Source organism: Coniophora puteana (genome assembly GCF_000271625.1).
Source record: "Coniophora puteana RWD-64-598 SS2 unplaced genomic scaffold CONPUscaffold_10, whole genome shotgun sequence".
Lineage (NCBI taxonomy): Eukaryota > Fungi > Basidiomycota > Agaricomycetes > Boletales > Coniophoraceae > Coniophora > Coniophora puteana.
In genome coordinates this window covers 590,485-603,541 of record NW_006913062.1, presented here as the reverse complement: position 1 = coordinate 603,541, position 13,057 = coordinate 590,485, and the positions used below count along the sequence as shown (strand labels likewise).

Here is a 13,057-nt window from a genome sequence, read left to right as displayed (position 1 = left end):
TCGCGAACTTTGTCCAAATTCCCACGTGGATGTTTCGGATTCCCTCTTGAGCTTGCGCGCTGCGCCGTGACTGCATCACCTCGACCACCTTGCACCGTGACTCTCACCTCACAGATAGAAATAACCTAGACATCTCCTGACACTATCCCACTCGAGCCTTTTGACGGAATGTCTGTCGGCATATAAACTTGGACCTTATCTTGGCAAGCTCCCTCGCGCTCATTCTCCTTGAGCCCTCTGTGTCTTGCACCCTCAATCGAATCCGTCCAGAATATCGTCGGATTACCAGAGCCGATGTCTGCAAGCATATGGCCAAAGTCTTGGCCAAAGTTTACCGGCACCACTCAACTTGAACATGATGCATCTCAAGAAACCTCTCAAAGGAATTATCAATTGATTAGCGGGTGCGGTTTATGCTCGTAATATGGTAAAGCACATTAGGAATACGGGTATGTACAAAAAAGCAAAGTCAAATAGCCATTAGCAAAAATATACAAGCACGTCTAAAACGGCTGTTCGGCGAGAACTTCAGAGGCCTTGACAACGAGCTCGTCCTTGCTTTTAAGGTAAGACGCAAAGTACGCCTTCAAACCACGCGGACGCCCGGGTCCATGCGCGCGGATCACCTTGAGCACCTCGTCGTACGCCGCCGGGCAGCTCTCCCTGTGAAGGAAGCACTGGAAGTCCCGCTTCTTGTTATATATGAGCATTGCGCCCGTGTCCGTGTCTACAGGCGCCTGAATCTTGATGACCATTCCCTTATTGGAGGCCTCGCGAGTGCTCTTGACGACCGACTCCTTGAGTTTGGAACCGTCGTCCGGCACACCACCAAAGAGTCGCTGAGTGACGTCGGCTGACGACACCGTGACGGCTTCTAGATAGTTGCTCTTTGGCATGTAGGTGAGCTTCAATGTGACTGTGTTCTTGCCGGAGAACGGGTTGCAGCTGGGTTTGTGCGCCTTCCAGTGAGATTCTGTAAGGTGTCGGGAATGGGTCAAGTGTTTACGACGGGTAGTGGTAGATAGCTCACGTTGACATTCCGTAGAGCAGTACATCGTGGTGTGACACGCCGAACACTGCTTCATTCGCTCCCGGCGTTTGTGGCAGTTAGCACAGTTCTTGTCCTCCATGAGACCTTCCTCCCCCGTAAGCTTACGTATCTTCTGACTGATGGCAGCCGTCAGGTTGGCACCATGGTGAACGTAGAGAGACTCAAAGCTATCTCCGTTGGCATCCTTCATAGTCAGGTCTGCGCCATGATCAATGAGGAGCGAGAGCAACTCGACGTTTCGGCCCTGGAGAGCATATAGGACGGGAACCTCGCCGTAGCGGTTACGGAAGTTCACGTTAGCGCCTCCTTAGAGTAAAGCAACGACGAGGCCCGGTTGCTCTCTGCGGGGCTGGCACGCGTGGAAGAGTGCCGTCAAGCCACAGACGTCAGGGATGTCAGGTGAGGCGCCGCACTCCAGTAGATACCTAACAAGAACGAGGTAATGAAGAGCGCTCTTCGGACCACTGACGACCCGCTGGGATCCAAGGACTGCAAACGCAACGTAGCCAATGTGAAACGCGGTTTCGTGACCAGTGAGATCGGGGGCCGCGCCGCTCGACACCAGCTACGCGCAAAGTCAGACTCGGCACCTATCAATGACGAGATCATACCTTCTTCACTTCATCAGCTATTCCTAGATAGCACGATAGCGCAAAGTGAGACAGTAAGTTGGGATTGAAGCTGGTCGATTCTGTAAAGCAAAACGGTCTACAATCGCCAGTGATGTGACAATAACCCGCAAACCTACGTGCTTGATACATCTTCCTCAGAGTCTCACCACCGTTTTTAGAGCTGATGTACTCCTCAGGCTTACTCAACATCGCCCTCATGTCAGCGGGGATGGTGAATCCTCCACTTCCTAAGTAGCGATTTGTAAGATTGGTCACTGAGGCTCGTGGAAACCCGTACCTGGAGTCGTGCTCATCTCCGAGTACTTGGCGTTTCCAGAGGGTTCCTCTGGAGTCCAACAACCTAGTAAATGCCCACAATGGCTTCAAAACAAAGGTCGTCCGTAAGGATGTGGTCAAAACGTTAGGATGAAATGCTAAGCTCGCGACGCGGTACGCGTGAGCCAATTTTCACACGCATATTGTTTCTCTTGGCACTTTCTCAAACCGGCCGGGCCTAAACAAAACCGGCGCGCGCGCTGGGTCTTTCTAGGTCTTTCGTTTCACCCGACTGCACTCACCGCACTTAAGACGCGTCGCGTCGCGAGCCTCTGGACGTGTCAAACATTCAAGATATCGAGCACGAGACGGGACAGTAAGCGCCTACTGATGCAGTGAATGAGTTTCGCATGCGTGGCATAGTAGGCCGGCGTTTGCTTACTTATTAGCATACCTAGTACCTAGTACCTGCACTGTCATCCTGCATGAATTTGTATTCCGCGTCCAGAAAACAAAGGCACATCGACTTCGGCAAATGAGGGTTCATCATAACGAGGGACAGGAGCTCATCCATTGCGTCTCATGGTTTTACTTAGTGCAGCTTATACAACGCAAGTCGTAGCAGATCCTTTGAGAGCCCATCCTCGCGCAGCAACGATGCACGGCTACAGAACCGAGCACTCCAAGCTCAGAGATGGTTTAATTAATCCAAGAAGAGCGAATGGCCAATGCACAAGACACTATAGCGGTACTGATTACAACGAGAGCAAGGACGAGAATGCATGCGAGACAACATAACTCGAGCAGAGAAGCATTATTGGGTAACGCCGCGCTCCAGTGCACGGCAAAGCCCGTTACCGCGGATTTTTTCAAACCGGCCAATGAATTACTGACGTTTGCGTTCGACCTTGCCAACACGAATTTTAAAAATAAAAATCCCCAAAAGGCAGCTGCGTCCACGTGTCTGGGTCTCGTAGTCATAAGTAATCACCTATTCTCCTCGTCTACTACGGAACTGGGTATTTATAAACCACCTACACCATCTGAGAATACTCGCCACGTTTGATAAGATAGATCAGTCATAGCATAAGTCAGGAATGATGATTCATGGCCTGGTAAGATACTCAGTCGGTTACGGAGGTAGTCAATATTAATTACCAAAAATTGACTTATAATTAACAGTCCGATTGAGTCCAAGCTGCATGTTAGCCACGTGTTGGCTTGGCGTAGATATGATCTATTTGTATTTATTTTTTCCGTTCGGCAAGGTCGAACGCAAACGTCAGTAATGAGGTATAAGTATCAAATCATGGCGCTCAGGCTCTCTATGACCATGAACTGTGGACGAGGCATATTTTCCATAACTTTGGACGCGAGTTGAGTCTGAAGTCACGGCATACAATGTTCACCAGTCACTGGCGCGGCCACCAACAGAACACGTACATCGTAGCAAAGAAGACTGAATAAACTAAAATTTAAATACAAGGACCAAGACATTTAAACCATACCGAATCTACTATCTTACACATACCTATGAATTAAAACCTAGACAGCTGTTGAGAACTGAAGACGCCACACACGGGCGTGAAATTTGAATCAATCAACGCCGACTCCCCTGCATGCACATCCAAAAGTTGACATGACAAAACGTCACTAAGATACACTCACTCAAGAACAATAATGGGTTGTGTAAAAATCAACTGGGTGCGCAGGTCACCTTCTGAAGCATTGCCATCCATTGAAACTGCAAGCAAGTGAAGGCTCGCCACATCCGAAATGACTTACGGGGCAGTGTTGCTACGCAGGGTGTTTGCGGATAAATCAATAGCATTATCGCACAAAATGGCGCCGACAGGCACTATCTCGATCCTTAAGTATGTCGCAAGATTACTCGATATGACACTTTGAAAGAGGGATGGGTCCGAGTCAGCTGCAGAGGCTGCAGTCCCGTTAACAAAAACTAACATGGTGGTTGAGGACAGGAGATAGGAAAATGAGACTGTACAGTATGCCGTAGATGACGTTCAGTAGTTGTTCAGTGCGAGCGCAAAGACGCCATAACAAGAGAAATGTCTTGGAAATGTCTCACAAAACAAGACCAGAGGCTGTACCATGTTAGGTCACATGACCTCGTTCAATTTTTCAATCGACCAGCCATCTGTCGTGCCGTTAGCAAGCCCCTCTAACCCAGTTACCTCTAGCGGTAACGGGAAAATGCAAAGGACCCTGACTGATCCAACAAAGAGAGGCAAACTGAACTTGGTCTCGGATATTCGGTGGAAGAAACGTAGGTGGGGAAAAATTAGTATAATGATAGATCTGGGTCCGAAGAAGCCAGATTCGACTTTTAGCTGGAACGGGGAAATCCAGAAAAACAACCAAAGGGACGACCCGCAGGCAGACTCCAGCAGAAGATATCATTAAAGTCGGTACAGTATTTACAACGCCCAGCGAGCAAACAGCTAAAGCGGCACTCAGCACTAGCAAACTAGCAGCAACAACAGCAAGAAAACTCTCCTCGACAGTCCAAAACTCTGTACGGTATGCTATCGTCCAATGCATGAAAGTCCCCACTCATCTCGAAGCTCGAAAGCGCTCAATCTGGCTGAAGCTGTATCCTAACACTGGCCAAGGAAGCTATTCTTCGGCTCCGTCTGGCCGTACCCGCCCGCCGACGTGTCACCCGTCCACGTCGTCAAGTTAGGGTTATTGTATGCGTCTGCATACCTGCGCGTACAATCACCATGTAAGCGATCGCGGGCAATGAGAAATAGAAAAGGTCCAAACGCACTGTTGGATATATGCAGCCGTCGGGTAATCTTTCGGATCGCACCCAATGTTGACAGCGTTTTTCGGCTGGTACACCCGCACCCAGTCAATTCGCATCGTCGTCGGAAAGACTAGGTTCGCGACGTCGACCGTAACAAAGTTCTCGGACATGGCCAAGTTAGCGATGATATACTGAGCGAGTGGTACGAGTCAGTGTTTGCAAAGAAGGCCTGATAGGAAAATTAGAATCCTACCATTGGCTCTTGGGGGATAGGCCGGTCGTTGATCTCTGTCTCCGGGTCAGCGACCATCCCGCCTGCGTCGAGGGTCCACGCGACATCGCCGTTGGCGACCCAGCTGATGTACTACACATATGCGTTATTAGTCAAGTGTTCAGCCATATCAAGAACATAAAGAACATACACCGCTCTGATTCTTATATCCTGAAGAGAAGCGATTAGCTTTCTAGCGACGAAGCGGCGATTACACAACCAACCTGGCTGGTATTCGTATCCATAAACCTCATAACATCCGGTGTTCTGGTCGAAGCAATCCGGGTCTACCCATCGTCAGCATACCATCTTACAGGCTAAATGACACGACATACTAGCTTTAGTGACAGCAGACGTCGCTTGCTGATAGACACCACCAGCATACGAGTTCAGCTGAGTAACAGACGAGTCTGCGATGTCAAAGTTGCCAGTCGTATTGTCCCAGATATACTCATGGTTCATCGGCTGTAATGGCACCCCGGGTTAGTGACATCTATCGAATGCACTCAATTAGGGCGCTTACCGCCCACTGCGCCGACTGTGATAAACCGGCTGAGTCCACACCTCCGGACACCTAATTCACCCATAAATTATCTGCCGCAAAAGTGAGAACCATAACAGATAAGCGCACCTGCGCCTCAAAGAGATCGATTTCGGGAGCTGAGCGTCCCACAAATGTTCCATCGCTGTGATAGGGACCAGGGTGACTCTCTCCGGGACACGTACAGCGCGAAAGCCGCTGTCCCTCCAGGTAGGATAGGGCGCCGCCATTACTCGGATCACCACCGCTAAGTGCGGCAGCAGGACCGCCGTTGTATGTTTGATTTGCCACAGTACCGACGTCGCAGGAGTCGTACACGTACGGCCACTGTGGGTCATTAGTGCATATAACTAGCGACATGCGAGAAGAATGCTTACCAGGCCGTCGAGCGATGCACCGTAGCCCATTCGACCTATGCAATATCAGATACGGCATCCGAATATCATTTGTCAAGCTCACCTAAATTACCCATAGTCCACACAGCAGGCCACATGCCTATGATTATGTGTTTGAGGCAAAACCGATAACAAGATCCGATACGACGTACCACTGACGGAACTCGACCCAGGGAGGCTGACATTCACCAAGATCATCCCACCGGTGAAACAGAACTTGTTCCACGTCGTGAGAGCACCGCTCATGTAGTTGAGGTTGTTTATCTCTTTCTCTGACATCGTGATCTCGAGTGAACCGTCCTTGGTGACGATAGCTTGTGGGGAGTACCACTCGAGATCGTTCGTCTGGGCAGTATACATTGGTTAGCGATGGTCAGATGCTTCGCCTCGCAAGATCACCCACCTGCCAGTAGTGCAAGTCCACTGCCTCCCAGTACGGATCGTCACCGGGCCAGAACGTTCTTCCTGGTGTCTCAAACTCGTCACTGAACACGAGCTGCCACTCGCTACCGTCCGCAAATGACTTGTATGTGTGAGCGCTACTCGGTGTGTCGGCGTCGATGAGACCATAGTTGCCGATCATTTCCGGAACCTGTCGCACGTTTGAGCCATGTGCGTATATGCGGGCCGAGAATGAGCACGTACCTGTCCACTCGCGTTGATCCCACCAAGGTTGAACCCCCCGAGGTTTGATAATTGGTTCGTAGTGAAGTAATGAATGATAGGATATCCAGCGCTAGTCATTGTAAGAAATGTGTATCCAACAGACGCAGTGGTAGCTTACAATAGCGCGAGGAGTCCAACGACGAGGACTACGAGACATCCGAGATTGGTAAGACCTCGATAGCTGACGATACTGCCGCCGCGGTCGCTCTTTCGATCGCGTTTGGGATCAGGGTTATGTATCCAATCATCAGGCTCCTGGAAGTCGGGAGATACATTCGAACCCCATACAGCAGGGTCAGCGGGCAGAGAGAACTACAAGAGGAACGTGGTTAGGTCGTGTTGGGACTTAGATAACGTGGATATGTGAAGGGCTGTGGGGGGGCTGCGGAGCGCACCTTTTCTGATACAGAATTGGTTTGATACGAGCGTCGGTCGAGGACGCCTTGATTGGTGGGCGAACCGTTCTACAGCCCGAGACCATATCAGTCGGCGAGTGGAAAATGGTGAAGTATCTGCATACCCATGAAGTAGAGCCCGACGACGTGAACGACTGCGTGTTGGAATATCTAGGCCCTTGGGCAAAGGCAGCCTCTGGGCTTCGGTGGTTGGTCTCTGTGCTTTGGAGCAGACTGGCTGTTGACGGTGAATCGGCGAGTTGAGGGTATGGGCGACGCTGACCGGAGGCCGCCATGGTTAAAGAGAGTGGAGGAAGCAGGGAGGAAGATGAGAAAGAGAGAAAGCGAAGTGGAATCCTCGCGTCTCCACTAGCTTGGAAATCTGGCACGCGAAGAATAGCACTCAGCTGTCCTTATTAATTATTCGGGGTGCATTCCAAAATACAAGCCAGTCAAAAAAAGGCGCAATCACCGCCGCCACCACGGAATATTCGGCAAGTCTCCTATCCGCAGTCTGCAATATTGAGCAGGCGTTTGTATATATCTGGGGCCAGGCACAGGTATTTCTCAGAATAAACGACTCAGCATTCGTCGACTATTTTTAGCCTGGCCTATTGTTAGCACGTTTTCTGTTCAGGTTGAAGTGCTCGAACCCACCTTGACGTAGATCTGCGCTCTTATCAACGCCTCTAGCTCGACCACACACCATATGACGTAGAGGGCTACATCGCAGAAACCTTGAACGTCGATTCTCGCATCGTCCAGAGACAGACGAGGATGGAAATGAAGCGACGACTTCCCGTGGAGCACGCGGGAGCACTCCGTTATCGTTTCATTCCGAGTTCCCGCTCCCCGTGGAAACCGTCAGAAATCCATGGACGAATCCTATGTAGTGCGTTGACCGGGCCCAGGAATGGTGGTCGGCATCCCTGGAACCTTGTGAAAGCAGGTCGGCGGCGACGTCAATCTTGATGCGTTCGTGATACTGCGGATCTAACCAGTGCACAACGTTAGTCAGGACAAGCACCTTGAAGAAACCGTTGGGTGTAGAACTCACGCACGGCGCCCTGCATTACAGCCCCTGGACTTGTGAACTTGTCACCCTTCTGAACATAGAAACGTCAAGGGAACACACCGACGACCGCCTTGTGTGCCTGGCTTCAGACATGTGTCAGTGGCTGTGCTTTGCTTTCCCACGAGCCGCAGCCAGAGGTGGCGTATCGAACCCCATCGAACCTCGCAACTTGCTCGCAACCATCTTACTGAATCATGTCTAAAGCCTTATACGCCCATCCACAACTATGAAGCTAGAAAGATCTAGGCGAGGGAGAATCGCGCACAGAACCTACAGTGATGTTTGAACCCGCCAATGAAGCCGGCCAGGATGCATCCCAATTAATCTGTAAGGTCTTCTGTGTTTTACATCCGTGAGGTGCCATGCACCCTTGTGCACCTAAACATCATGTACTCAGATTTGCTAATGGTTCAGGTCTATGGGATACGACATCTGAGGGCGCACATCAGTGACTCTTTGCTCTATTCGATCGCACTCCCTCTGTGTCCGAGTCTGAAAGTGCGCTTCACCCATAAGACAGTGGGGAAAGCCAGCGAGGGCTTCTCTTGCCTGAATCCATGGGTGAGGTGGATCCACTATTCTGCATCCAAGCTTTGCTCATCGTTGGGCGATAGGGCCGGTAACACAGACGATGTTGAACTACTAAGCTCCACGAAGTGCGGCGAGTGGTCAACGTGCTCGATGCCAGGTCCTTACTGCGAACGGGCTTGGAGGTAGCTGGGGATTTCCAAGATTGGCAGTATAAAACCCGTTCTTGACGCATTGCTTCCATCGATTGCAACAGCTGCGCATGCGCGCTGCGCGTTCAGGGGCAGCACAAGGTGAACGTCACTGGCGTACGCAGTTCACCAGGTCATCTGCGGCTTTTCCTTGAGAATTCGTGATGGCTCCAAGTATTAAATAAGGCCAATGAGGGCTCTTATCAAGTGTTTGACCTTCTGTGAGCAGTTTTGTTTTAATCCCACTTCTTGCTATAGTGCGTCGCTCTTTGCACAATTTACAAGCATGTACACTGATCAGCCAATGTTCTCCTAGGAATCACGATGTCAACCCCCGCCACCTTGGCTCAGGGAGAGGTCAGCCTTGACGTTCCGGATGCTGGCGTTCCTTGCAAGACATGGTATAGAATCCACGGCGACATCCATGCGCAGACGCCTACTGTACTTCTTCACGGCGGCCCGGGGGGCACGCACCTATTCCTCGAGCCCATCGAGCAGCGCCTCTCCACGCCCACAATCACCTACGACCAACTTGGCTGCGGGAACTCCACACATCTCCTACACAAAGATCAACCGGAAGGCGCGAGCTTTTGGACCGTCGACCTCTTCATCGCTGAGCTCGAGAACCTGCTCGAGCACCTTGGCGTACAGGAAGGGTACAACGTCCTCGGCCACTCCTGGGGCGGCATGCTCGCCGCTGCGTTTGCCATCAGAAAGCCGAAGGGGCTGAAGAAGCTCGTTTTATTCTCCGCGACGCCGAGTCTTCCGCTATACAATGTCGGAAAGTTCTCAGAGGCGTGCCGACGGGTCTGGACGGGTATTGACTCTTGCCGCGTCGGCAATGCGTCAAAACGGGTAGCGGCATCGTCACGATCGTCGCCACGGTCGTTAGGGTGCCGTCTGGACGGCACGTAAACTATCCTGACGCTTTGCCTGTCGCCGAAATGCCAGCCGGATAGTTCGGATCGCCAACCGAAGTATCCAGACGCATCCAGACGCATCCAGACGACTCAACCCATCCAGATGCGTCTTGACGCGTCAAGACACTCACCGCCCCCGAATTGACGTTCGCCCCACCCGTTGAGACGCTGTATTCCAATAATTTCCCTTTCGCGCCACGCAGTATAGCCCAAAAACCAATATATATTGAACTACTATAGGTACACGGTTTGTAGCAATATCCTTCAACTACGTAAAATGTACTGGGGGTCACGACAGTGGAAACGAAGGGCGGAGGGTAAACTTACTCCGTGAGGAGCTGAAGAGAATGACTAGGGTTCGGATAGAGTTCGAATAAGCACAAAGGAACGATGAGCACTTGCATGGGGACTTACATACAAAACAGACAAGCAGAATAAGCAACTGGCGGAGGAGCCAGAGGGTGGGGCGAGGACAAGGATAATGTTGAGGGTATTGGGGCGTTGAGAGCACTGAACGAGGGGTTGCCGAGCACGAGTACGGGTGCTGGGAAGTGGCGAGAGCGGTTGAGCAGCAAAGTGGCATCGAGTAGTATTAGAGGACAATGAGGAGTGATGGAAAGCCCCAGGACGTCGATGAGAACATGAGGGGAGCGGGCGAGGGCGTTGAGGGGAGCGGGCGAGGGCGTTGAGGGGAGCGGGCGAGGGCGTTGAGGGAAGCGGTCGAGGGCGTTGAGGGAAGCGGGCGAGGGCGTTGAGGGAAGCGGGCGAGGGCGTTGAGGGAAGCGGGCGAGGGTGTTGAGGGGAGCGGGTGACGGGAGCAGGCGAGGGTGTTGAGGAGACCTTGGGATATAGAAAAGGGTCTGAAGGGGTGGAGGAGGGTAGAGAGAGCGTCACGGGTGGTGCTGGCGAGGATAAAACGAGCGGACACTGACAACGTCGACGCTGTCGTGACACGTCGGAGGGTTGAATGTTGTAGTTAGAAGTCAAGGATGGACTGTGCGGACTTCGAAAATTTGATTATTATAGCGGGCTGATCGGACTTTAAAACTCCTAGGCGATAGGGGTATTGAAGATGGAAGGGACGAGGTCGCTGGAGAAGGAGCGTTGCTGGGCCTGCTCGTGCATGTGAGTCGATACTGGTCAGCCTATGACCTATACATACTATCACAGGAGAGGAAGGCGCGTGAGGGAAGGAAAGTTAGTAACTCAAGTCGATTGCGCCCAAGTCATATTTCCCATAGTTGGTACTTCATGTCGACTTAAAGCTAGCATAGATATGATCGTGTTGGCAAACAATTAACGGCGTAGAAATATATGATGGTGCTCTAAACAAGGATAAGATAGCTAATCAATAGCTACTAGTTGTTGCGATTCGAGCGACGAATCTTAGGAGCACCGGCTCCCGCACCTCTTCCCCGTGCTGCCTGAACCTGAGCTGCCGCAGTGTTCGCGCTGATTGCGCCCTAGTGATAGCTTGAGACCGCTGTGATTAGGTGTGGTAAGAGTACTCACATGGGACAGCGACTGCGATCGAGAAACCGGACCAGCAGAGCCAATGAGTGCATGAGCAGGAGCCCGTGTAAGTGCTCTCCCCTTCACTTGGGCTACATGGCTGACAGCCTCGATGGTTTCTCCACCATCCGAGTCGGTGGTGTCATCAGTCTGATCACCCAAGCTCTGAGCACCAAAGTGAACAAGTGATATCCTCGAGTCAGGAGCTGAGCTTACCGGAGGAGTGTTTGCCACCTGAGCTGCAGCCGAGATTGATTTCGGGGAAGCGGACATGTACTGCTGACTTGTACGTCGAGAAGATGCAGAAGAAAGCCTTTGTGCAGGATCAACTGCGATATTACCAGGTTCTTGATCCAGGTTGGGGCCAGTGCGGTGGGGAGATAGCCCAAGTGCTCCGATTTGTTGTGCGAGGGTATTGACTTCTGCGCTGGCAGGATCACCGGTGGATGGATCAGTGGGAGAAGATGTACCAGCCTCGTTGTAATGCTGGTTGAGACCGGCTAAGAATGCCACCTCTTCGTCCTCTTCGTCAGCAGCAGTGGCCCCTCCTTGCTTGTCTGTGTCAGAACTAGTCGATTTCGGAGGAATACCCAGGATCTGATAGTCATAAAACTCCATGACGTCGTTCCCCCACTTCGGGTCTGCTGTATACAAAAGCTTCAGCAGTTCGTCCCTGTCGCTAGCGTACGGTATGCCAGAGGGTGCGCCAGGAGTGACATACTCCGGGTCGTCAGTGAGCAGGTACCGAACCTTTCAGCACAGTCAGAACGTTAGTGTGCGTATATGCTGGATGACCAATGAACTTACATCAATTGCTGCTGTGGCAACCATTTCCGGGGTGATCTTGGTGACACTGGCACCTTTGGACTTGCCCTTCGGCCTCGGTTTGCAGTGGATGCTCAAACCGCTGAAGCCAAAGAGCTTAATGATCAGCGTCTATTAAGTGGGAATTAATCAGACAGTAAATAACGACGTAGGGAAACAAATGAACGCACATCAACAACAGGCATCGACTTGAGGAAATCCGGCTCATGAAGAGCGTCGGGGTCTGGGTACAGGACTGGCGCATATCGGCTGTACTTCTTCGATTTAACGGATCTCTTGAGCAGACGCTGTTTCCTTTCGGCTGTCAGCGGACCGGGGAAAATGGTGCTTCTATACTTCCGCAGCTCGCCCATGTATCCGCGACGCGCTAGATTGACACCTTTAATAAACTATTTGGGCGCAATTGAGTAAGATGTTGATAATGGTGATTGCTCGAAGAGGGCTGGCACTCACCTCGGTCCCTAATTCTGGATCCTGTTCGATGAGATCACGCAAAGGGTCATCAGAAAGAAACCTGTAGACATCAGCCATAGCAGCAAGGACCTCGGACTGTGAATTCGTCCAGCGGTCAGGAGAAGCAGGGTCAACATCCCGGGCTAGAGGAGATGGCGGGATGGAACCCTCTTTCACCCAAGGGCGAATGAGAAGGGGGAACAAGCGACCAAGAGATAAGAACTTTGACTGATAAATGATGGTCTCGAGGGAAAGACCTCTGTCGAAGTCCCGCCTCTTGTTCGCGGGAAGTAGAGCGTAAAGAACATTATTTTGCTTCTTCACAGTGCGATACTCATCGCGGAGCTCCTGGATCTCTCCTTGCGTGCTCTGGAGAACCTATAGTATTGAAATCGCTTTGAGTGACAACATATGAAGATCAATGACATTTAGTACATACCTTTCGAAGCTGAATATGACCACCACCACCAGCAACTTCTTCAATGGCGGCTAAAGCCCGAGAAAAGCGCTGCTCAATCTCATCGTCATCATCAATCTCTAGCAGCGCCCCGGGGTCCCCTTGAAACTCCTCCTCGTT

At 51.5% G+C, this 13,057-nt stretch overlaps 5 protein-coding genes across 5 annotated transcripts; 1 reads left to right on the top strand and 4 right to left on the bottom strand.

Annotated features, from left to right (window-relative positions):
* Nucleotides 1-426: 426 nt before the first annotated feature.
* Nucleotides 427-1,976, bottom strand: CONPUDRAFT_167323 (uncharacterized protein; the record flags this gene model as incomplete). The annotated part of the gene is made up of 6 exons (XM_007773155.1): nucleotides 427-973; nucleotides 1,031-1,319; nucleotides 1,437-1,616; nucleotides 1,663-1,742; nucleotides 1,800-1,910; nucleotides 1,961-1,976. 6 exons carry the CDS (start codon nucleotides 1,974-1,976, stop codon nucleotides 504-506), a joined length of 1,146 nt encoding a protein of 381 aa, XP_007771345.1. The 3' UTR covers nucleotides 427-503.
* A 2,257-nt stretch (nucleotides 1,977-4,233) lies between these two features.
* Nucleotides 4,234-7,483, bottom strand: CONPUDRAFT_167322 (glycoside hydrolase family 16 protein). The gene is made up of 16 exons (XM_007773154.1): nucleotides 7,102-7,483; nucleotides 6,977-7,045; nucleotides 6,700-6,893; nucleotides 6,561-6,651; nucleotides 6,319-6,507; nucleotides 6,068-6,260; nucleotides 5,980-6,015; nucleotides 5,898-5,932; nucleotides 5,611-5,847; nucleotides 5,503-5,553; nucleotides 5,315-5,444; nucleotides 5,204-5,266; nucleotides 5,131-5,150; nucleotides 4,962-5,072; nucleotides 4,730-4,899; nucleotides 4,234-4,665 (listed from the first exon to the last, which is right to left on the bottom strand). The coding sequence occupies exons 1-16, from the start codon at nucleotides 7,270-7,272 to the stop codon at nucleotides 4,557-4,559; spliced, it is 1,869 nt and encodes a 622-aa protein (XP_007771344.1). The 5' UTR covers nucleotides 7,273-7,483; the 3' UTR covers nucleotides 4,234-4,556.
* A 1,029-nt stretch (nucleotides 7,484-8,512) lies between these two features.
* On the bottom strand, nucleotides 8,513-8,814 carry CONPUDRAFT_91763 (uncharacterized protein; the record flags this gene model as incomplete). The annotated part of the gene is made up of 2 exons (XM_007773153.1): nucleotides 8,513-8,600; nucleotides 8,678-8,814. The coding sequence occupies 2 exons, from the start codon at nucleotides 8,812-8,814 to the stop codon at nucleotides 8,513-8,515; spliced, it is 225 nt and encodes a 74-aa protein (XP_007771343.1).
* A 280-nt stretch (nucleotides 8,815-9,094) lies between these two features.
* On the top strand, nucleotides 9,095-9,969 carry CONPUDRAFT_167321 (alpha beta-hydrolase; the record flags this gene model as incomplete). Its single annotated transcript, XM_007773152.1, has 1 exon — nucleotides 9,095-9,969. One exon carries the CDS (start codon nucleotides 9,095-9,097, stop codon nucleotides 9,683-9,685), a length of 591 nt encoding a protein of 196 aa, XP_007771342.1. The 3' UTR covers nucleotides 9,686-9,969.
* Nucleotides 9,970-10,282: 313 nt separating this feature from the next.
* On the bottom strand, nucleotides 10,283-13,051 carry CONPUDRAFT_156276 (uncharacterized protein; the record flags this gene model as incomplete). Its single annotated transcript, XM_007773151.1, has 8 exons — nucleotides 10,283-10,632; nucleotides 11,099-11,153; nucleotides 11,203-11,367; nucleotides 11,419-11,952; nucleotides 12,010-12,138; nucleotides 12,198-12,416; nucleotides 12,481-12,858; nucleotides 12,920-13,051. Coding segments are annotated over 8 exons (1,962 nt in total), but the record flags the coding sequence as incomplete, so codon positions are not given.
* Between the last annotated feature and the right edge of the window lie 6 nt (nucleotides 13,052-13,057).

Bases quoted from the DNA above. Each gene is read 5' to 3' on its own strand.
- CONPUDRAFT_167322 (XM_007773154.1), bottom strand. From the start codon at position 7,272: ATGGCGGCCTCCGGTCAGCGTCGCCCATACCCTCAACTCGCCGATTCA. The intron at 5,848-5,897 runs GTAAGCATTCTT...AATGACCCACAG, and splicing joins GTGCATCGCTCGACGGCCTG to TGGCCGTACGTGTACGACTC. The intron at 5,445-5,502 runs GTAAGCGCCCTA...GTGCCATTACAG, and splicing joins CACAGTCGGCGCAGTGGGCG to CCGATGAACCATGAGTATAT.